This window comes from Heterodontus francisci, chromosome 14 (genome assembly GCF_036365525.1).
Source record: "Heterodontus francisci isolate sHetFra1 chromosome 14, sHetFra1.hap1, whole genome shotgun sequence".
Taxonomy (NCBI): Eukaryota; Metazoa; Chordata; class Chondrichthyes; order Heterodontiformes; family Heterodontidae; genus Heterodontus; species Heterodontus francisci.
Window position 1 is genome coordinate 44,611,803 of NC_090384.1, and position 24,441 is coordinate 44,636,243.

A 24,441-nucleotide genomic window follows, 5' to 3' on the forward strand; every position below is an offset into this window, starting at 1 on the left:
TGGGCTACAAGCAACTCCACACAGCCTTGATGCACAGCGACTGGTGACAGGGGTAAGTCCTCCTTCCACCAGCATCACTGTTGCAATGCCAGTCAGATAGTCCCACCACAACCAGCATCACATCCACAAGTTAGTCAGCAGTTGTGAATCTGGACATTCATACGTGTAGGTAATGCTGACATACAACAGTCCAGAACTTAAAGGTCGACAGTTTAAACTAGATTTCAGCCAATTCTTCCTATTACTGGTTGGGGGTGGGGGGTGGGGGGGGGGGGGGTATCTTTACGGTGGGGATTAACGCTCCCTCTAATTTTTCTTTGTTGTGCACGGCCCATTTGTCACACTGCACAGTACATTCACGACTGCCGTGCGGCCACACGCCTTAAAGGGAAAGTCGTTTGTGCACAGCATGTTGCACTGCACAGTGCGCTCCAGATTATTGTGCAGCCGTACACCCACACAGCTCAGAGGGAAGATTGGTGGGGATCACCATCGAGCACAATCCTCCCTTCATTAAATATCTTCAACCAAACATTTCCATCACTGGTCACTGAATAACAATCAGGAGCAGGAACTTTGATTTTCCTTTCACAGGGCACCAACTGTAGCACCAGCTGAAATCAGCAAACCTAATATGCAAACACATTTCCAGCAAAGGTTGAACACAGGATCCTCCTGGTCTGTCTGGTTCAACTACTCAGCGGATCAGCTTGCCACGATTCAACGCGCATTTTCAAATCAAAATGAATCCAGCAGTGTCCACTGGAAATTGGTGTAGGGGTCAAAGACAGAGTTCAAATCACATCCAGGTCAAAGAACAGAAAATGGAAGGTCAGTGCTGTCCTAATCAGTAGTGGCAAGGAGAAATGTTTTATATCAAATGAGGAAGAATTATTGATCCAGGATGCTCTTCTAGGGTCTGTATGATCACACAACCTGGATCAACAGATGACTGGAGGCACAATAGCACATGGTAAGGAAGGGTGCAAGTAAGTGAGAGTGAGGACACCATACAATAGAGAGAACAGGTATAAAATCAGTGTGTACAAATCAGCAGTTCACAGTTACCTTGTAATCCCAGGATGAATGTCTGCCATACCACAGGAGTGGCCCAGTTGCGAGCTGTGATGCTGCGCTTCACTCGTATTAAGTCTAAAAGGAAGAAATAATTTCGCATATAGAGACAGGCCTGAGATGCAGTGCCACCTACGGGCACTTCTGTTGCTGTGGATTTATCCTCAGTCACACTCTCAAATAGTCCTATCTCAAAACACAAAGTGCTCAGTTCCATCATGTCCTTGAAGAGATCTGCTGGTATGCTGCAGAAAGGTACCAACACAAAGGGCACATTGGACAACTCAGCTAAAACTGGATCATCTACCCCTGGATCCTTCAGAGTAGCTCCCTTCTCCTCCATTTCTTCTCCATGGTTTAGGATTGGCCCTTCCTCCTGCTCTTGATGGGCAAATGGTACTGACTCTTCCCGCTGCTCTTGATTGCCAGTTGAGTCCAAATCCACCTCTGGCTCGCGATGCCTAAGAATGGATGTTGACTGTTCCTTCTTCTCCAGAAAACGGAGTGGCGTTGACCCCTCCTCCTCTTGAAGGAGTGCTGCTGGTTCCTCCTCACTCTCTTGATGGCTAAATACTGCTAACTCCTCCTCCCTTTGATGGCTCTGTACACCTGGCCCCTCCATTTCTCTATGGAGGAATGCTGTTGACTCCTGTTCCTCTCGATGGCTGAATGACTCCTCCTCTGAGGTGCCAGTGTCATTCACAGTTTGAGTTTTCACCTTGAATTGAAACGTTTTTTTCAAATGAGGGAGCCAGCATCGGAGTGCTTCCTTCAGAAGAGGCGTATCAAACAAAACAAGGGGATCCTGTAGTTTAACTCTGTAAACCAAAAGGACAATCCTCAACTCAAACTAGTCATAGACCGGTCAGCAGTTACAGTTACAAACATTACTGATCCAAGTGGTCATACAACAAATTAAATTTGAAACATAAAAGTTACACTAAATCCTTAATCAGATATTAATCTACTATATTTATCCACATAGATAGATTAGACAAGGAAAAACTGTTCATTAACTAACGGTACAAGGACTAAGGAACACAGATTGGGCAAGAGATACAGGGGAAAGATGAGGAAGAACTTTTTATCGTAGTGGGCGGTAATGACCTGGAACTTGCTGCCCACAAGGGTGGAGGAAGCGGAGACAATCACTGCCTTCAAGAGAAAATTGGACGGCCACTTGAAGGAAATAGACTTACAGGGCTATCGGGATTGAACGGAGGAGCAGGACTGACTGGATTGCTCCGTGGAGAGCCAACATGGACTCGATGAGCCAAATGGCCTCCTTCTGTACTGTAAATGACTATTTAATATAGTTTGCTGTTAATCACTATAGAACAGAAAGTTTCAGGTTCAAATAATGGTCTGGGTTAAATTAACTGACCTCAGGTCAGTGCAGCAGTAGGGCTACTTCATTGGCACCAGTATTTTTGACTAGAGCTGGTGAAGGGAAGCAAAAAAGGGCATGGGAGGGGGGAAAAAAAAAATCAGTCGAGGTTCACATTCCTGATCAATATCCTGTGGTTCATGTTAATATGTGCAAATGTGTGGGCATCAGGTGAGGACAGAATCAGCCTCAGCCACAATATCCCCCATAGATTAAATCTGCTGATGTTCCCCGTCTATGATAATACACAAGAAAAGCTACTTGGCTGAAATACCACTGTGGAATTTTACACCAATAAGTCAGGATCATCTGGAGACAAAACTAGTGCAAAAAACAGATCTGCGCTATTTCATATGCACAGCACGGGCACTTTGAATGTACCACATCATATCTTACCTGATCATGGTCAATGCAGCAGTGCAAAGGAGGTTTCACCCTCCTTCTAACAGTGCTGTATCCTAGGATTGATTACCATAAGCAGGGTAAACTCTCCTCTGCCCTACCTAACAGTGCTCTATCTGTCCTGGGATTGTTTGATGGAGCAGGGTAAAGGTTTTTTTTTTAAACCCTGCAGAACAATGTAGAGGGAGATTTACTTTCCATACAACCTGTGATTTAACTTATTTCAAAGTGCTGATACTGACAGTGGGTGCCCAAAATGGAAAGTATTTCATTCCTCAGCAGTCACTAAGCAAATAACATTCACAGAAAAATCAACGAAACACCCTCATTCAGACTCACACAGCCTCTACTGTTGCCAGTCGCAGCTCCTGCAGTTTGTCCTCCTCCTGAAATTTGTCATCATTGCTCAACCTGTGATCAGACAGCATATTATTATAATTAACAGTTATCACCACATTCAGACAGGTTTAATCCTTACACTTTAGGCCTTGCCCTGATCCTGCTATCTATCCCCACTTCTGGCTCATGAGTTTCTTTCAATAATTACCCTTAAATTTAAATTATTTTTCCCAAACTTAGAGGTCAAACTATTACAACAAACCTTTGCTTTCTGGTCTTTGAGAACAGAATTCAGGATCATGGGTAGATAGGAAGCTTTGAAGGATGACAGCTGCTGAGAACTAAACAGATAAAAGGCCCCTTCCTTCCCTGATGGCCTAGTGGGTAAAGACACCATCTACTGCAGTACTAAGCAGCGGAGACCTGTGATGAATTAGCTGATTACAGTTCGTGCACCACAAACACCCTCCTTTGTCTAGTCAGGAGTTAGATGGGGGCACGGGTGGGGAAGGGAGTTAGTAAGGAAACCAGTCATCATTCCAGCTAATAGTCATTAGGTGACCCATGCTTCAAAGTGATTGCATGGGGTAATTGGACAAGTACCACAGCAAGCTTACCTCTGATGTTTCCAAAGGAAAGAATATCCTCCCAACACTCATGGTCTATATTCACACATGAAAGCTGGCCAACCTGGAAATGTGCTCCAGTAAGGAATCACTGGCTTCAGTTTCGGAAGGATTTAAAAATGATAGGGGGATAGAAATCCTGACTTGTAGTAAAATCACAGCTAGGATTGGTGCCCCATGTTTCTACAACCGAGAGCAAGGGAAGAATAGTAACTTTGCGGCCAAGAGGGAAAAGCTTCTGGTTTCAGATCAACACTGGCAAACAATTTCATCAGACAATAGAACTGTGAAACCTCTCAAGAAAAATGTCTCTTACTCGTGCTCCAGGTCCTGTGAACATGCTGCTGGAGTGACCAGAACTTCACTCTGTGACTCGCCATCTTTTATTTCTGGTTTCAATCGGAAGTCAGAGTTGGAATGAAGTGTGCTGATAGTTTCTTTTGTTTTCCTGACAAAGCTGGAGACACTGTAAAACAGGTCAAAAGGTTCAAGAGAAATGCACAAAGTGTTGCTTCTCCAGAGACGCAGACATTTTTTTTGCATACAAGATCCATAACTTAACAGGCATGTAAATCACAAGGAGTCTTGCTCAGGCTCACTATTTCATACACAGCCTCACTTCACCAGGTTGCCAGTCACAAACATATGTCCACATGCAGTACCCATTCCAACAGGATGCTGACTATTTGCCTCACAGGGACACAAATCCCACGCTTCAATACAAAGACACAAAGGGCAATCACACAAATGTTGTTGGGTTTATACCTGGACAGAATGCTTACTGTGCTAGCCCCCACAGAAACGATCAGATAGATTTGGATGAAGGCCTTTCTGATCTCATCTTCCCCAAATGCCAACCCTACTCTTTTTCCCCCATGACTGAGACCAGTTATTTTTCACATGAATCAAATATTGTGGTGTCAAACACCCTTCCTGGCAATCTACTCCAGCCATTCCCAGCCTTTGTGTAAAAAAAAAAGCTTCCTGGTATTTGTCCCAAGCTTGCTGCTCACAATGCTGAGCTTGTGTCCTCTCTTTCTGCTATTTGGGATGCCTCAAATTATTATTCTGGGTTTTCCCTTCCTGTCCTGTCCAGTATCGTGTACACTTGTCAAGTTTGCTCAAGGCATTCCCAGATATTCATTGTCCTCTGAAAGCAGACATGCTAGAATGTACATGCATCAGAGCTCAACATGGCGATGTGATCCATCATTGGCTGAAAGTGAGGGCACAATTCTTCAAATAATCTATCAGAAGGCGGAGAGCCCGATAGGTGGAGACAGTCTGTCAGAGTCCGACCTGTGGTGTGTTACATTGCCATAGCAAGACGAACAGGCAGTGCTGTTATTATCTGCAATACGGTCACTTCTATCTAATGGAAGCCTTAATAAGAATGTAAGTAATAGGAGCTGGAGTAGGCCATCTGGCCTTCACCAACATTCAGTAAGATCATGGCTGATCATCTACCTCAATTCCACCTTCCCGCACTATCCCCACATCCCTTAATTCCCTTAGTATCCAAAAATCTATCAACCTCTGCCTTGCATGCACTCACTGACCGAGCACCCACAGCTCTCGGGGATACAGAATTTCAAGGATTCACAACCCTTTGAGTGAAGAAGTTTCTCATCTCAGTCCTATATGCCGACACCTTATTCTGAGACTGTGCCCCCAGCTAGAGGGGAAATTTTCTCAGCATCTACCCTGTCAAAACCTTTAAGAATTTTACATGTTTCAATTTCATGTTTTCATTCTTCTAAACTCCAGGGAATATAGGACTAGTCTACTCAATCTATCTTCAAAGCTGAAGAGAATTTAAAATGGAAAATAAATATATTGAATTCATGAATGAAGTGCAGTAAACACAAAAAAAAAGGGGGTTTTTTTTGCCAATGTTTCCCCCTCCTTCTTATTCGCTCCCAATTCCTGCTGGGGTACAACTCCACAGACACCAACCATCTTTTGTAACCCAGCCAATCATCACGTGAGATTAGATAGCAAATGCCACTGGGCTATTTGACCATAGCAAAGGCCAATCCAGTTCTCACCCAACATCACACATGTGCACATTCCTGTAGCTGTCAGTGGCTGACATTTTCCCCTCTCTAGCTCAGTTGTACTAAAACAAAATGCCCTAACTGCTATCTACTCTCCCCAGGAGGTACAGATGAGGAATCAATCCCAGGATCTCACTCTCATATGATTCAACTACATGCTGCCTTTACCGGGAGTAACTGTGTTTATTGGTGTTTTATGTCAACATTTGTGCTAGTGTTGGTGGCACAACTATCATTGAGGTTACCTTTCCTTCATAGCCTGTAAAGAGAGTCGTGGAGATGTGGAACGGAATGACAATGGAAGATGAAATGGAATCAGTGACTCACTCCGATCACCTTCAATATTCAAGGAAGAATGGGAGACATTGTCTAACAAATGGAAACAGAAACAAAACGACATCAATGGATAACAGCAGCACAGGGAAGAAACACCTCCCATTTGACACAGTCGGCACAGGCTCAAGCCATATACCAGAAGATGTGCTACAATACATTAGACTTAGAATGCAATGAATGAATGTTCCAAGCAGCAATTCCATCAATCTGCAGTGTGTTGTGGATTTCGGGTTAACATTTGGTGGCAGTGCAGGTTTCTGTTGAACTGACAAATGGGCTCATTTTCTGTGCAGCATTTCTCAAAGGCACTGTCCCCATTCAAGTAAATTGAGCTGAGTTCCAGCAAAACACAGATTTGGCCACAGTTTAATTCTCCTGTCCTTACCCTGCTCTCCTTGCTCTTCCTCCTGTACTAAAGTAAATTCCCTTAGCCTCTCCTCGTCAGATAGATGGCTGTGCAATGAACCAGAGTCCTCATCTGACTGGCTGCCTCGACGACTAATCACACGATAAATGCCCGAATCCAGGACATTAAAACTTTCCTAAAAGAAAGCAAGCATCAAAATTAAAATTATGAGAAGCTGCTGCATTTAAAGATGTGATGCAGAAACTTCACTTGGGTAAAAAGCTTGGGAGCCCAGCAAACTCATGTTGGCATAGAGCTTCAGCTATGACTCAGTTGGTAGCACTCTCGCCTGAGTCACAAAGTTCTGGGTTCAAGTCCTATTGCAGGGCTTGAGTATAAAAATCAAGGCTGGCATTCCAGTGCATACTGAGGGTGAACCCAAGGCCCCATCTGCCTGTACTAGTGGATGTAAAAGATCCCATGGCACTATTTTGAAGAAGAGCAGGGGAGTTATCCCAGTCTTCTGGCAATACAACATCACACAAAGAGATTATCCAGTCATCACATCGTTGTTTGTGGGAGTTTGCTGTGCGCAGACTGGCTGCTGTGTTTCCTACATTACAACAATGTCTACACTTCAAAGGTACTTCATTGGCTGTACAGCGCTTTGGGATGTCTGGTGGCCATGAAAAGCGCTATATAATTACAAGTCTTTCTTTTAAAGAAGCTCCAAATGTCAGACTTGCACTACATCTGGCGAGCATGTTCCCCTTCCCTGCATATGCACCCACCCCTGCCCCTCTCTCAGCTGACACAAACAAAAGGGAGACCCCCCCCTCAACCATGGCACCACTAAGGTACTCTGCCAGCACGGAGCACCCATTCCCCCCAGCTTCATGATTTGGTAGCATTAAAAAACAGATAAGCAAAGAGGGAACAGCGTCAAACAGAAAAGCCAAGCAGAGAGGGGCAGTCGGTTACAATTTTCTTACTTTATTGCTCCACATTTCCCGCTTGCACCACCACCACCACCATCACCATCACTCAAACTCTGTTAGGGTGAAAGGTCAACACAAGCCACATACGTGAGAAGAGAAGCTGCTTCTGCGACTGCTGCAGGCTGAGTCAAAGGGCTCCAGCTTCAATAACATTTCCTCCAACCGGGCAACAAGATGGCTCTGTGTGGCTGCATCCAGCTGTGTCTTCAAGTGTTCCAGTTTGTCCACAGGCAACAGCTTACGGGTCTGAGAAGATGTGCGCTAACAATAAGGTCAATTGCCACAAGGTAACATGGTTCATATTCAAGACTACATTTTGGATGCCATTCCAACATTATGCAACTCCCCAACTTTCAAAGCAGTCCTATCTATGTACTAGTAATCATATTATACCATATCCCACACTTCCCATAAGAGTGATTACATTACACAGTCCTTCCCACATCTTGCAATTCATTACACTTTCCCAGGCCCACCATTACCACATCAAAGAGAGGCCCCTCTGCAACAGTGGCCCATATAACACCCTTACTCCCCCATCCACATATAAAAGGGGCACATTATCCTGTACTTCTCACATAACTACACTACAGGGAAGCCAAGTATTAAGCAAGTTCAACAGTGATCACAGAGACTCCAATCAAGCAGAAGAACCCTTGGGCATGCATGGTAAGAAACCCCTCCCATGTGCCAACCCCTTAAACTGCAGACTTAGGGAATATTTAGCACAAATCCTATGACTGCTTCAAGGATTTATATATTAATCTTTTATTCAAATGGCTCTTTAAAATTACTCTAAAAGCTCAGAAATGTCATGTGCTACAAACGCACTGCTAGCCCAAAGCATCTGGAACACTGGCAGCAGATGCTCACCCTGCTCGCAGTAATGCAGTGTTGGAAGAGGCAGCAGATTTGTGCAGCCAGGGTCCACATGTCCCGCCGAAGCAGACGCTCTGCGCACCGCTCTCCCGACATCAGACATAGGTGAGTTACCCGCCCATCACCATGGAGACAGAACAGCTCGTTCTTGTAGACAGTTATATTCTGCACATCTGAAAAGAAAAGAGAAGTGAAGGCAAATCAGAGACCAGAGAACCCAGAGTAATAGGAAGCTTGCTGAGCCTTACACAATAAAGAGCAGCTTCAGGTGCATTGCATTCACACAGACATGCCAACTTACAAACATACAAAGCAGGAGTAGGCCACTCCGCCTCTTGAGCCTGCAACAAGATCATGGCTGATCTGATTGTGACCTCAACTCCACATTCCTGCCTATTCTCGATAACCTTTCACCTCATCAAGAATCTACCTCCGACTTAAAAATATTCAAAGACTCTGCTTCCACTGCCTTTTGAAAAGAGTTCCGAAGACTCACGATTCACAGAGAAAAAATTTCTCATCTCCGTCTTAAATGGACGACCCCTTATTTTTAAACAGTGACCCCTAGTTCTAGATTCTCCCACAACAGGAAACATCCTTTCCACATCCACCCTGCTGTTACAAGAGGTTTTATTTTTGTACTAAATACCTTAGAATTCTGTGTGTTTTTAAAAACTGAGAAAAGGATTTTTGCTCAGTGTACACTGACCTACAAATAGCTGAAATATTTGGATGTTGACTCTGTACAAAAGAACTGGCAAGCAGACAATTTCAAGGAAACATCAAGGGGTTTTGACCTCTCTCTGTAAAAGAAACCTGCATCTCTTGCAAAGAAATTCTATATTTGAAAGGTAGCAGATTCCAATTGCCTCCTGTCGCTGAAGAATTCCTGCATCCAGTGTGGTTTCTGTTGCCTCCTGTGTTTTGGGTAATCCTGGAACCTGGAGAAAGCTTCTACTGCTATACTGCTACTGAGAGTCCTAAGCAGACCTGTTGCTACACCCCTCCTGAATGACCTATGTGACGCCTACCCGTCACAGACTGTTCATCAACCTCGCCTGGAAAGACTTCGAGTGGCATCCGACTATTCGACTCTTGGACACCTTGCCCAAAAACACCAAAAACATCCTACCAGAATGTGACAAACTCAATGATTGTATTTTTCCTATTTCTTCCCAAGAAACAGCTTTAAACCAAAAAATCCTTTTCCCTGGTTAACTGGTTTTTGAATGTATGTGTGTATGAGGGTTAGAAAGAATAAGGAGTTTTTAAAAATCTTTTCGTACATAGATTTATCTCATTATTGTTTAAGACTTAGTTTATTAATAAATAGTTAATTTTGTTGTTTAAAGAAACCTGGTTGGTGTGCTTTACTCTGCGGGACAAATGGAGAATGTAATTGGCTGGTTTTCGGTAGGTGGGAAAAAATATTGATATGCTATGACCGTGGAGAAGTGGGACTGAATTAACAGTGCATTTCGCCTGCCTTGGTTGTAACACGGTCAAGACCCCTCAGGATCTTATATGTTTCAATCAAGTCACCTCTTACTCTTCTAAACTCCAGCGGATACAAGCTGCTGAATATTGGGGTTCTCTCAGGTGCAATAAAAACATCCACACTCCTTCCCAAAGCAGGCCGAGCATCTGAGCAGGCTCTCAAACATTCAGCTCACAGGTTCTAGCGATTAGATGAGAGTCTCTTCAGTTGGTGAGGGAGGAGGTCTCCACAACCCCTGCTCAAGTAATTGCCTATAAGGGACAGCCATTAATAAACTTTAGTGTATGCAGCTGTTAATTGGATACCAACACTGTTAGGAAATCAACAGGAACTGGACATTGCTGGCCCCATGAACAAGGGATGGCCATTCTCCCTTTAATGCAGCCGTCAGGAAATGTCAACTTTGTCATCACTGACAAAAACTGCTTTCTTCTGTATCACTGAGCAAGAGCAACACAGGGTACTACTGCGTCCATGCTCCATGTCACACTTTGTCTTTGCATAGGACCAGTCCAGTCAAGAGGCTTCCGTACAACAATCGGAGTCAGATCCTTCCAAATGACTTGTAACATATATTTTATTATACCAGGAAGGGGAGAGGCAGGCAGAATGTAGGGTGCATACATGGTATTCAGCTAGTTAATTCAGTGTCAGGTAGGAGACTCAGCCCAAAGCTCACCCTGACTCAAGTAGCCCAAATAGTTAAGGACGAAACTGAAATAGACCATTCAATGCTAAATGTCCAATCAACAAAGCTTATAGGATATTGTACTGCATAGCCAAAATAGTAGGTGACTAAGAGGTGATCTTATGGAGATATATTAAGGATATGGAAAAAGCTAACCAAGAATGAACGAAAGTGAGTGTGAGCAGTACAATCACAGCAGAGCACAGTGGGAGCCGATTCAACCCATTGAGTCTGTGCCAGCTCTTTTGAAGAGCAATCCAGTTATTCCCAGTACATGATGACAGGGTTGGCTCAACTCTGTAGCCCCCACAGTTGAATGACTTGCCAAAACAAACTGGCTGAGCCCACTTTTCAAGAATACCCACTTGGAAGAGGTAATGGATGGCTCCTAGTACAAGTGAACGGTGCCCCAACACCATTGATTCAAGGAGAGCAAGGGGTGAATGATAAGAATTTATATCAAAAGACAAAAAAAAATTGCATCACAGGGCAGAATGGAAGTGTAGCAGCTGCAATATCTCACCTTTCAGCTCACTCCAGAGCAGTACCTGAACACTCTGTGGAATGAACACATAGATCCCTCGGTCTGTCCAGCTCAGAACATAATTCTCACTGTGGGAGGGAGCAAAAAGGAAATGCTAAATGTTAATGCTGTTGTCTAATAACTATTTAGCATTCTGTGCAACATTCTAGTCTCTGTTTCTCACCTCAAACACAACAGCCTGGGAAAAGAGATGGATTGTGGAGAACATGAAGACACGTTGTAGTGTAGCTCAGATCTGGAAAGGAAATGAATGTTTTACTGAATGAGTACTGTTACAACCGAGGTGGCAGCAGCTGTCTTTTCTTGTCCCACTTCTCCACAGGTCACAATATACATTTTAAAAATGTTTACCCAGTTACTGATTCAGTCAATCATATACCCTACTCTATCCCAGAATAAAATACACCAACCAGGTTTCTTTAATAAACAGTTTATCAGTTTACCAAAAAAGACTTATCCAGTAACAAAGCAAAGCATTAACACACAGATTGAAATATGAAAGTTCTCTTTTTAAATTCCCCACACACATACACAGAAAAAAAATACAGAAATTCTCTCTGCAGAGGTCTGTTACAGAAGAAGACAAAAAAAGAATACTTTACCCAAATACTTGCTAATTCTTGAAAAAAATAAAAAGATATGGAAGAAAATCAGTTGTCCCTTTTGGTCTGACGTCCGGGTATATTGAGACGGGTCACTGGGATCTTTTCTAAAGCAGTTCTTTTCAGGCGGCGTTGAGAATTAATCTGGCCGGTTTTCCCAGCTTCTCAGGAGAGATGCAGCACCAGGAATTTTAGCTCTCCCACACTGGATCTTTGCAGAGTTTCTTCAAAGAAGTAGAGAGAGGGGCGAGCTGGGTGGTTTCTGTTTTCTTGGCAGGCAAAACCAACTGTCTTCAAAACAGTTCACATCCCAACTGAACTGAAAACAATATCCAAACCCCAAACAGAAAGTCAATCTCATGACCTCTATAAACCTTGACATGTGGCTTCTCTGTAAACATCCTCCCTAGGTCACCAAGGTTTCTGTTGTTTATTGAGGTTAAAGCACATGATTTCCAGCAAAGGTCGTTTCCAAACAACATCTCAAATGTCCCTTCAGTGAACTTGGTTAAAAAAAAACACATCCATGGAATCTTTTCAGTTTTAACACAAGTCCTCAAAAAATAAATTAAAAAATAGAAGCACTTTCGTAACAGTACTAAAGTGCCAAATGAAAATGAACAGCAAATGACAGAGACTGCAATCAGTGTCTCACGTACTTTATAGGGCAAACATGCCATTGGAGGCAACCCAACAAACAATGACATCAAAGCTGCTCCTGGGAGGAGCCTTCCTTAAGCACCTGCAACACTTGGGTTGGATCAGCCACAACAATGAAACTCACTGAGTCACCAACTATGCATGCACACATTTAACAGTGTCCATTACTGTTGGATCCGTTCCACGGTATAAATGGGACAGATTGGGTACCAAGAGAATTGGATACTATGAGCTGCTTTCAATAGAAATAGGGTGATATAAATGGAATGATAGACCTACTAACCAAGGGGAACTCACTACATGTTATATATTTAGACTTTTGCAAATATCTGACATCTTGTTACACAGCCGAATGATCCACAAAGTCAGAGACACAGCTTTTGCAGTGGATCAGAAATTGACTCACAGTACCATGAAGCTGCAGCAGACTGATCAAGGTGCCTTTGAGTCAGTATTGGGTCCATCATTGTTAACGTTGTAAATAAATGATTTGGAAGCAGGAACAGAAACAAAACTGTGCAAGGATGATTTTATATTCTAATACCCATGCTTGTCCTAATGCACACATCTTGCACAGCCAGCTGGAACCCAAGAATAACTTTGCTGGGATTCACCAAGACTGGAAAATGAGGTAAAAGCCTTGGCAAGCTTAATTATGGGTTGTGGCTTTTATAGTGTACAAGAATAACACATCAGAGTCTGGGGGTACCAGCAAGCATCTTGGGGCTAGATAAAAACAGCTTAAGTTTGATAATATCAAATTGAAGTGGAGGGGAGACTCTGCAAATAGTAGGGAATAAGTAGACCAAATAAAGGAAGCCACCTACATTAGGGTTTTTATTTTATTCGTTCGTGGGATGTGGGCATCGCTGGCTCAGCCAGCATTTATTGCCCATCCCTAATTGCCCTTGAGATGGTAGTGGTGAACTACTTTCCTGAACTGCTGCAGTCCTTGGCATGCAGGTACACCAAAAGTGCTGTTCGATAGGGTGTTCCAGGATTTTGACCCAACGACAATACGATATAGTTCCAAGTCAGGATGGTGCGTGGCTTGGAGGGCAACTTGCAGGTGGTGGTGTTCCCATGCATCTGTTGCCTTGTCCTTCTAGAAGGTAGAGATCGTGGGTTTGGAAGGTGCTGTTGAGGGAGCCTTGCTGAGTTGCTGCAGTGCATTTTGTATATTGTACACACTGCTGCCACTGTATGTCAGTGGTAGAGGGAGTGAAGGTTATGCATGGGGTGCCAATCAAGCGGGCTGCTTTGCCCTGGATCGTGTGGAGCTTGAGAGTTGTTAGAGCTGCACCCATCCAGGTTAGTGGAAAGTATCCCATCACACTCCTGACTTGTGCCTTGTAGATGATGGACAGGAAGTATGTTACTCACTGCAGAATTCCCAACCTTTGACCTGTTCAGTTTCTGGTCAATGGTAACTCCTAAGATATTGATAGTGGGGGATTCAGTGATGTTAATGCCATTGAACATCAAGGGGAGATGGTTAGATTATTTCTTGTTGGAGATGGTCATTGTCTGGCACTTGTATGGCTCGAATGTTACTTACCACTTACCAGCCCAAGTCTGGATGCTGTCCAGGTCTTGCTGCATCTGGGCATGGGCTGCTTCAGTATCTGAGGAGTCGCGAATGGTGCTGAACATTGTGCAAGCAGCAGCAAACATCCCCACTTCTGACCTTATGATGGAGGGAAGGTCATTGATGAAGCAACTGAAGACGGTTGGGCCTAGGACACTACCCTGAGGAACGCCTGCAGTGATGTCCTGGGACTGAGATAATTGACCTCCAACAACCACAAAGATCTTCCTTTGCGCTAGGTACGAGTCCAACCAGCGGAGCGTTTTCCACGATTTCCATCGACTCCAGTTTTGCTCGGGCTCCTTGATGCCATACTCAGTCAAATGCTGCCTTGATGTCAAGGGCAGTCACTCTCACCTCACCTCGAGTTCAGCTCTTTTGTCCATGTTTGGATCAAGGCTGTAATGAGGTCTGGAGCTGCATGGCCGTGACGGAACCCAGACTGAGCATCAGTGAGCAGGTTATTTCTGAGCAAGTGCTGCTTGATAGCACTGTTGGCGACCCCATCATCACTTTGCTGATGATCGAGAGTAAACTGATGGGGCGGTAATTGGCCGGTTTGGATTTGTCCTGCTTTTTGTGCACAGGATATAACTGGGCAATTTTCCACATTGCCGGGTAGATGCCAGTGTTGTAGCTGTACTGGAACAGCTTGGCCAGGGGCGCGACCAGTTCTGGAGCATGTCTTCAGTACTATTGCCGCAATCTTGTCAGGACCCATAGCCTTTTGCAGTATCCAATGCCTTCAGCCATTTCTTGATATCATGTGGGGTCAATCAAATTGGCTAGGAATGGCATCTGTGTTGCTAGGGACCGAAGAAGATGGATCATCCACTCAGCACTTCTGGATGCCAATGTTTCAGCCTTATCTTTTGCACTGATGTGCTGGGCTCCCCCAGCATTGAGGATAGGGATATTTGTGGAGCCTCCTCTTCCTGTTAGTTGTTTTATTATCCACCACCATTCACGACTGGATGTGGCAGGACTGCAGAGCTTAGATCTGAATCGTTGGTTATGAGATCGCATTGCTCTGTCTTTCGGATGCTGCTTCCACTGTTTGGCATGCAAGCAGTCCTGGGTTGTAGCTTCATCAGGCTGACATCTCATTTTGAGGTATGCCTGGTGCTGCTCCTGGCATGCACTCTTCATTGAACCAGGGTTGGTCACCTGGCTCGATGGTGATGGTAGAGTGGGGGATATGCTGGGCCATGAGGTTACAGATTGTGGTTGAATACAATTCTGCTGCTGCAGCTGATGGCCCACAGTGCCTCATGGATGCCAGTTTTGAGTTGCTAGATCTGTTCAAAATCTATCCCATTTAACATGATGGTGGGTATGCCCAATGAAGATGGGGCCTCGTCTCCACAAGGACTGTGCGGTGGTCACTCCTACCAATACTGTCATAGACAGATGCATCTGCGACAGGTCGATTGGTGAGGATGAGGTCAAGTAGGTTTTTCCCTTGTCGGTTCTTTCACCACCTGCAACAGACCCAGTCTAACAGCTATATCCTTTAGGACTTGGCCAGCTTGGTCCGTATTGGTGCTACCGAGCCATTCTTGGCGCTACCGAGCCATTCTTGGCGCTGGATGTAGAAGTCCCCCACCTGGCATACATTCTGTGCCCTTGCTACCCTTAGTGCTCTTCCAATTGGTCTTCAACATGGAGAAGCACTGATTCATCAGCCGAGGGGGGTGGGGAGGTGATGGGTGGTAATCAGCAGGAGGTTTCATTACCCATGTTTGACCTGATGCCATGAGGTTCCTACTGTACACCACTGTGCCGCCACCTCTGGTGGGTCTGTCCTGCTGGTGGGACAGGTCACACCCGGGGATGGTGACGTCTGGGACATTGTCATACTCATGGAATCATACCTTACAGACAATGTCAGGCTGTTGCTGGACTAGCCTGTGGAACAGCTCTCCCAATTTGATAGATTACAGGATACAATACAGGAGAGATAACTGAGGATACTGGCAGATTGCTGAGAGGACCCTTGGAGCATATGGCCAGAGGTATCAAACATGAATTACAAGGGTAATAATTAACTTGTAAAGAGCACTTGTTTAACTCTACCTGAAGTGCTTTGTACACCATACTGCAGTAGTTTTACAGAGGATATCAGTTCAGTTACAGATGTACCAAGCATTGGGAACATAACATAACAACATAGGAACAGGAGTAAGCCATTCAGCCCATCGCGCCTGCTCTGCCATTCAATTAGATCATGGCTGATCAACACCACTTTCCCGCACTATCTTCATATCCCTTGATGTCAATAATCTCCAGATGTCTATCAATTTCTGTCTTGAACATGCTCAATGGTTGAGCTTCCACGGCCCTTTGGGGTAGAGAATTCCAAAGATTCACCACCCTCTGAGTAAAGAAATTCCTCCTTATCTCAGTCTTAAATGGCCTATCCCTTATTCTGTGGTTATGTTGCCTGGTTCTACACTCACCAGCCATGGGAAACATCCTATCTACATTCACCCTGTCATGCCCTGTAAGAATTTTGTAAGTTAGAATGGGAGGTGATCTCATTCTTCGAAACTCTAGAGAATACAGGTCCAGTTTCCTCAAACTCTCCTCGTAAGAGAATCCAGCCATCCCAAGGATTAGTCTGGTGAAAGTCCGTTAAACTCCCTCTATGGCAAGCATATCCTTCCTTAGAAAAAGAGACTAAAACTGTACACAATACCGTCAGGTGTGGTCTCACCAAGGCTATATACAATTGCAGAAAGACTTCTTTACTTCTGCACTCAAAACCCCTTGCAATGATAGCCAACACACTATTTGCCTTCCTTATTGCTTGCTGCACCTGCATGCTAGTTTTTAGTGACTCATGAACAAGGACACCCAGGTCCCTTTGGACATCAACACTTCCCAACCTCTCAACATTTAAGAAATACTGTGCCTTTCTGTTTTTTCTACCAAAGTGGATCACTTCACACATATTCACATTGTCATGAAAACCCTGTATGCAAAAGGGGAAATATTAATTTCATCTGTTGGAACCTTACATTAGACTTTTAACGGAAAAATCTTAAGTAACTTTTTTTTAAAAACTGGCAGCAATGCAATTTACAGTTGAAACACCAGAAGATTAAAAGTGGAGATGAAAAGTCTCACCCAGCCTAGCCAGAACAATGGTTGGCTCTCAGTGATTGAATTATCTAGCATGGCCTTATCAACACGGTCGTCAGGGTCATCTACCCCCACTGACTTTGAAAGAGCCAACACCCCTGGACATCTTGAAGCAGGCAGCATCTTGAATCTCAAGAGAAGATTCCATAAAAAATCTCATTAAAAAAAACCAAAGGGGCTTGATCGAGTCATGTGACTGCCTGAACAGCTCCAGAGTGACTGCAGGCTTTATCATACAGACAGCAGAGAGAAGCAACTGAAAGGCTGTGTTTGCTGACAATGCAACCACTGGACAGCGCAGTACTAGCACATGCGCAAATGCAGCCTCTCCCACTGAAGAGTCACTGACTGCGATGTTCAGGCAGCTGCCAGGATTAAAGATAGCGCTGCTTAATTTATCACAAAAAACAAATTCAACCCAAAAATCCCCTCAATGGCTTCCATTGCCACCTCCATTCCACCCCCAACAGTCCCCTTCTCCCTCCTGCCATTGTGCTTCCCTTTGCCACTCCCTCCTGCGCCAGTCTTCTGACTGCTGCCTTTCCTTAGCCACTCGCTCCAGCCTCGCAACTCCCCCCTGCCTCCGGCTACTCACTCCCCGCTTTCCCACCACCCCTCAGCCGCTCATTCCAGATCTCACTACTGCTCCCACCCCACCTCCCCTCAGCTGATCGTACCCTGCTCCTTGCTTCCCCCGCCTCAACCCCACCCCGCTCCCCAGCCACTCGCTACAGGCCGCGCCTCTTCCCTCCTCTCGGTCACTATCTCCCACGTTCGATTGTTCTCCGCCACGCCGCCTGAAGCTGGAAGGCGGGCCGCGAGGGGTGATGGGGCGATGTAGGAGTGAGTGGCTGACAGGAGGAAAGTGGCACGGCCTGGAGCTAATGGCTGGACGGTGGGGAGGGCGGAAGCGAGGAGTGACTGGCAGGAGATTGGGGTTGGGGTTGGGGGGGGGGGGGGGGGAGAAGAGGGGGAAGCTCGGAGCGGGGGATGATCGGCCCAGGGGAGTGGGGGATGATCGGCTCAGGGGAGTGGGGGGCGGGGCAGGAGAGCAGCGGCGAGGATCTGGAGTGAGCGGCTGAGGGGGGGGAAACGGCCGGTGGGAAGGAGGATGGGGGGAGAAAGCGTTGAGGGTGGGAGCAAATGGCTCCGAGGGGGGAAGTGGGGAGGCCTGGAGCAAGTGGCTGAGGAGTAGGCAGCCAGTGGGACGGGAGCGAGTAGCTGAGGTGGGGGGGATCAAGTGGCAGGGATTGAGCAGGGTGAAGCGGCGATTGAAGCAGGGATGGTGCGAGGGAGCAGGGTACTGTTCGGGTGAATGGAGAAGGGTGAGGACGTTATTGCGCGCATAACGTCACTGTGCATTCATACTGGCAGGCTGGCTAATGTTCTCACGCACTGTTGACATCCGCGATCTCTCTCTGCATGCTCTGGGTTGTCAAGAGTCACGTTGTAACTGAAAAGCCATCAATGAAGCAGGTCTCTCTCTCTCCCCGCAGAAAGTATCAAGAAAAGATCCGACTGTGACTGGGAACCCCCTCAAGCCTACAGACCACCACAGCCAACAACCAGGGTATGAGAATCAACCCCCTCTTCTGCCTTCAGGAGCCCTAAGCAAAGCAAGCCTACCACCATACATGTGGCCCAACGAGGACTTCAGGAATACAACTTCAGCTGAGGACTATTAAAACTCAGAAACTGTATTTAAATTCCACTTATTCTGGACTTTAATCCAACCACCAAAATCCATTTTCCTTCTGTAATCTATTTGTCTGTGTGTGACTCTCGTGTGAACGTGCAGTGTATTTTTAACCGGGTTAGTGTGTTAAGATCTTTCTTGGTCAAACTCAAGAAAACCTGTCTGATTGGTTCTTTTGCAATCACATTAGAGTAACAGGAGCAGGTGCTCACTGAGGTGGTAAATTCAATTTCTGTGCTTAAAGCAAAGGATAAACCCTGTTGCGGTCAAATGAGAGAAGGGCGATAAGGCTGAGACCTCCTCCTCACCTGGCCATAACATTATATTCCATCTACCATGTTCTTGCCCATTCACTTAGCCTGTCCTAGTCCACTTGAAGCCTCCGTGCATCTTCCTCACAACTTAGATTCCCACCTAGTTTTGTGTCATCAGCAAATTTGGAAATATTGGGTCTCCACATCCAAATCATTTATATAGATTGTGAACATCTGTGACCCTTGCAGTAACCCACTAGTAACAGCCTGCCATCCTGAGAATGACCCGTTTATTCCTACTCTCTGCTTTCTGTCTGTTAACCAATTCTCAATCCATGCCAGTATATTACCCCCAATCCCATGTGCTCTAATTTTGTTTACTAACCTCCTGTGTGGGACCTTATCAAAAGCCAAATACACCACATCCACTGGTTCTCCTTTATCTATGCTACAAGTTATATCCTCAAAAAACTTCAACAGTTTTGTTAAACATGATTTCCCTTTCATAAATCCATGTTGACTTTGTCCAACTTTACCATTATTTTCCCACGTCCTTTATAATGGATCTAACATTTTCCCTACTCCTGACATCAAACTAACAGGTCTGTAGTTTTCCATTCTCCCTCTCCTTCCCTTCTTAAATAGTGGAGTGACATTTGCTACTTTCCAGTCTGCAGGAACCCTTTCAGAATCTATAGAATTTTAAAAGATAACCACCAATGCATCCACTATCGCCAATGTCACTTACTTCAAAACTCTGGGATGTAGCTCATCTGGTCCAGGGAATTTATCAACCTACAATCCAGTTAACTTTTCAAGTACTACCTCTTTACTAATATCAATTTCTTTCAGTTCCTCAGTTTCACAAGTCCCTTGATTGCTGAATATTTCTGGGAGATTTTCTGTATCTTCTTCCATGAAGACAGACACAAAGTAATAGTTTAGTTTCTCCGCCATTTCCCTGTTCTCCACTATAAATTCTCCTGTCTCCACACATAATGGGCCCTCATTTGTCCTTGCTAATCTTTTCTTTCTGACATACCTAAAGAAGCTTTTACAGTCTGCCTTTATGTTTCTCGCTAGCTTGCATGCATATTTTGTTTTCCCCTTATCAGTTTCTTGGTCATCCTTTGCTGGATTCAAAATTGCTCCCAATCCTCAGGCTTACCACTTTTTCTGGCATCCTTATAAGCCACTTCCTTTGATCTAATGCAATCTTTAACTTATTTTGTTAGCCTCGTTTGATTCACTTTTCCCATTGCCTATGGGGTAAGCTGGGAATGTTGACATGTTAAAATAAAATGATTAAGTGTTTTGATAAAATTGGTAAAAATAAAGAAGCTACTTCTTCTGGTGGGGTTCAGAACAAGGGGACACAATCTGAAAATTAGATCGAGGGCATTCAGGAAGCAATTTTTCTCACACAAAACAGTAGTGGGAATCTGAAATTATTACCCCCAAAAGGTCGCGAATTCTGGGGCAATTGAAATTTTGAAGACTAAGATCAATAGATTTTTGTTAGGCAAAGGCATCAAGGGATAGGGGGAAAAGGCAGGTAAATGGAGTTGCAGTACATATCAGGCTTGATCTAAATAAATGGCACAAAAGACACAAAGGGTCGGGCTGGACAGTGCTGCCTCCGGGAAGTAATCTTCCATTCGACATTAAGGTCAAGGCAGGAAACGTGCAGTCTGTACTCTGCAGTAAGTGAGTGAGCATCTCTGATGTCATCGTGCTCATGTTGTAGCTTTTATGCATCCAAAAACGATTCTACACGACAGTACACTAAGTATGGATGTAAAACGAATGCTGTCTACTGCAGAATATTTAGCAGTGGAAAGTCCTGGAGCGGAAAAGGTAAATCTTCCATTTGGAAACATTTCAACGCTGTTGTTTTCCATGATAGTAAAAGTTCAAGTGGATTGGTACAATGCAAATCTTGCAAACTTCTACTAAAATATGACAGCAAAAAGACAGGAAAGTCATCTTTGCAACGGCACACTGAAAAAGGTTGTAGTGACCCACAGCAGGGCCAAATCGGTCGCACCTAACTTCGTTTGTACAGACGAGCGAATAAAAACATACCTGCTCACAAGAAATCAGAAATTACAAATATGTGAGTCTTCGTTGCAAGGATATTCGACCTAGAGGTGTGCAAAGGAAACCCGACCCAAATCCGAATGCTGGACCTGGAAGCCTGACCCGACCTGACCCAAACCCGACACATGCCATCAGATCCCATCGGGGTCAGGTCGGGTAGCAGGCCTTTACCCACGTACTGATGTAAAGGCCTGCCACCCGACCTGACCCCAACGGGTCCCGACATGTGCCGGGTTCGGGTCGGGGGTCGGGTTTCCTTTACACACCTCTAATTTGACCTTTCCAAACAGTCTCTGGTGAAGGGTTTGTTGAGCTAGCACAAGAGCTAATCAATGTGGGTGCTACATACAGTCGAGTATCAGCATCAAGTGTGTTACCAAATCCTACTACAGTTTCAAGAAGGTGTCGTGACGTGGCCGAAGAAATGAGAAAACAACTAATTTTTCAGATTACTGACATACTGAAGGATGTGAACGTGGGAATGACAACTGACGTGTGGATGGACGACTACCGTAAAATCCATTATATGTCGATAATTTGTCATTACATCACAGTAGATTTTCAACTTAATGCCAAAGTTTTAACAACAGCAATGTTTCCACTGGAGGACGCCAAAACTGGCAAAAACATCAGGCATGAGATTTTAAAGCTGTTAGTGAATACTTTTGGATTCGACCCAGCAAATTTAAATAAATTAGTCTGAGTGACAGATCAAGGCGCTAACATAGTGCTTGCTCTTAGACCATATCGACGTCTGGATTGTCAGGACCATGTATACAACACGGTCCTTCAACATTCACTTATCCAAAGGAATTAGTTTCTGATTAGTCATGTCAAAGCCTTGGTGACATACGTTAAACAGTCCAGCCTTGCTGCGCGGTTGTCTAGAACTTTAAATCCAATGGGAGAAGTGGGATACAGTACTGTGTATCTGACACTGAATTCAATTCAGGATATTTATCGTGAGCTGCACGAGAAACTCGAACAGCGTGGGGAAAATACCGTCCCCGATGTCTTGCAGTTTTTGGTCGATTTCCTCCGACCATTTTATGAAGCTCAGAGGGAACTCGAGGGAGACCAGTATCCTACATCGAACCTGTTAATTCTGTGGTTTGAGAAACTTAAATGACTCTGTATGCCACTTTCTTCAGATACTCCAATGCAAGCAGTTGTCAGGTAATGGCACAGAGAGTAGCTTCTGAAGAAAGTTGAAGTAAATGACGTGCACAAGATAGCAACATTTCTCTTGCTTAAATTTAATCAGCTGCGAATACTGTCCAGCCATGATAGGGACGATGTTCATTCTGAAGTGCGCAGACGTATCAACTACTTTAAAACAGAAGACCCTGTGAAGGAAACGAAAGTGGTAAACGATGAACCTACAGCTGCCAAAGAAGCAGTGACCGAATTTGCTGAATGGGAGAATGTTCGTGAAGAAATGGACACAAATGATGAAGTGCAGCAGTACACAGCACAGAGGCCTGCTGTGTTGGCGATGGCAAACGAGCCTGATCTGTTGGGCTGGTGGAAGGAACAAAGTGTTGCATACCCTAAATTGGCCAGACTGGCTAGAAGTATACTTTGCATTCTGGCGAGCAGAAGAAGCAGAGAGAGGAACTTCAGCATAGCTGGAAGGACAATCGACGTGTGGAGGACTGTCCTTAACCCTTCCCCTGTTGACTCTATTCTTTTTTTACATAACAATTCATAACATCTTTTTTCTTTTTTTTTTGCTATACCTGTAACTGAGACTACTTACTTGCTATGTCTGTAACTGAGAATACTAAATCAAATGTTCACCTAACTGCCTATTGGGTGCTTCGTTGCAGTAGGCTATTTGTTTTCTTTTCAATCTACGTTTTGACATGATTTGTTTCTGTTTTATCTGGTTATTATCACAGTGCTGTTTGTGGGAGCTTGCTGTGGGCAATGGCTGCTGCGTTTCCTTCTTTACAACAGTGACTACAATTCACAAAGACCTTCATTGGGTGGAAAGTGGTTTGCGACATCCTGAGGTCGTGAAAGGTGCTAGAGAAGAGCAAGGCTTTCTTTGTAGAAAGAAAACGGATAATCTCATGAGAAGACTGTTTAAAAATCATGAGGGAGTCAAGACATTGTTGGAAAGTCTCAGAAGAGACAGGCTGATATTTATAAAAGAAAAGAGAAATACTGCGTGTATTTGAAAGTTATCTACAAAAACTTAGTTCGGCTCCTAGAGTTGGGATCTTTAATTTTATGCACTCAAGGAGTTGAAAGAAAGATGTTCAGTAAATACCTAACTGCATTTGATCGCCGTTAGATTATTTGTTTTGCATTTTAATACTTCAAATCAGGGCTTCTGGTGTGCTTTATCTCTTCTCAGACTGAACTGTAACCTTATAAAGGAACAAAACAGTCCAGTGTGTAAAAGCAATTAATAAGTAGCGCTTGCTGATTGTAAGTTTTTGCAGCACTGCCAGATAAACAAAGATCTCAAAGGATAGATGGACACTCTGAAAGCTTTGGAGGGCTGAGATTCATCCATGACATCAAATAATCTAGGGTGAGAATTTTTTAAAAAAAGTGATACTAACCTTTATGTAAAATTGTATTAAATGTCAATGCTAGAAATTGTTCAATATACTTTGTCAACATTAACATATATGTTTTTTGTTACTTTGTAGGCTATTCGAGGTGCTGGCCATGATGTGTATGCTGATCTACCAGAAGACTTCAATCAGATCTGCAGTACTGTACATTAACAATCAAACAGCACTGGGAAAGCTGGCTATCTGACCTGCCATTTTTCCAATCAATCAATCTTTCCTTTCACTGAAATTTAGTTTCCAGTCCAATCTCTCTGTATTGAATTCACTGAGCTTAGGAATAGCAGTAAGAAAGTGATAATTGGCCTGTGTTGCTCATGTTCAAATCTCTCCGTGGCCTTGCACACCACCCCACCGCCCCCCCCCCCACCACTCCAAATCTCCACAGCCCTACAACCCCCCCCGAAAACTATGTTGACTAAAAAGGGGAGGGGGTAAGGAAATCACTAGGTTAGTACCCCTGATCACTATCCAACCAACTCAGCAACAAGTGCTCGTATGTGAAAGTGGGGGGGGGGGGGGGGGAGGAGTTAGTTCCTGGTGATGGGATCAGGATCACCCATGATTCCCCACAACTCCATCTGAAGGAATAGCCTGCTACTGGAACCAATGAACAGGATCACACATTAAAAATTACC

At 44.5% G+C, this 24,441-nt stretch overlaps 1 protein-coding gene across 1 annotated transcript in view; it reads right to left on the reverse strand.

The window, feature by feature from the left end:
• The window catches only part of hps5 (HPS5 biogenesis of lysosomal organelles complex 2 subunit 2), a 60,058-nt gene that overhangs the window by 10,770 nt on the left and 24,847 nt on the right, over window positions 1-24,441 (reverse strand). The window contains exons 8-16 of the mRNA XM_068046106.1: window positions 11,338-11,409; window positions 11,154-11,242; window positions 8,439-8,617; window positions 7,653-7,811; window positions 6,607-6,763; window positions 6,131-6,254; window positions 4,145-4,294; window positions 3,203-3,274; window positions 1,069-1,892 (exon numbers count right to left, since the gene is read on the reverse strand). Of these exons, the coding sequence (XP_067902207.1) occupies window positions 1,069-1,892; window positions 3,203-3,274; window positions 4,145-4,294; window positions 6,131-6,254; window positions 6,607-6,763; window positions 7,653-7,811; window positions 8,439-8,617; window positions 11,154-11,242; window positions 11,338-11,409 (1,826 nt within the window). The remainder of the gene's footprint in view (window positions 1-1,068; window positions 1,893-3,202; window positions 3,275-4,144; window positions 4,295-6,130; window positions 6,255-6,606; window positions 6,764-7,652; window positions 7,812-8,438; window positions 8,618-11,153; window positions 11,243-11,337; window positions 11,410-24,441) is intronic.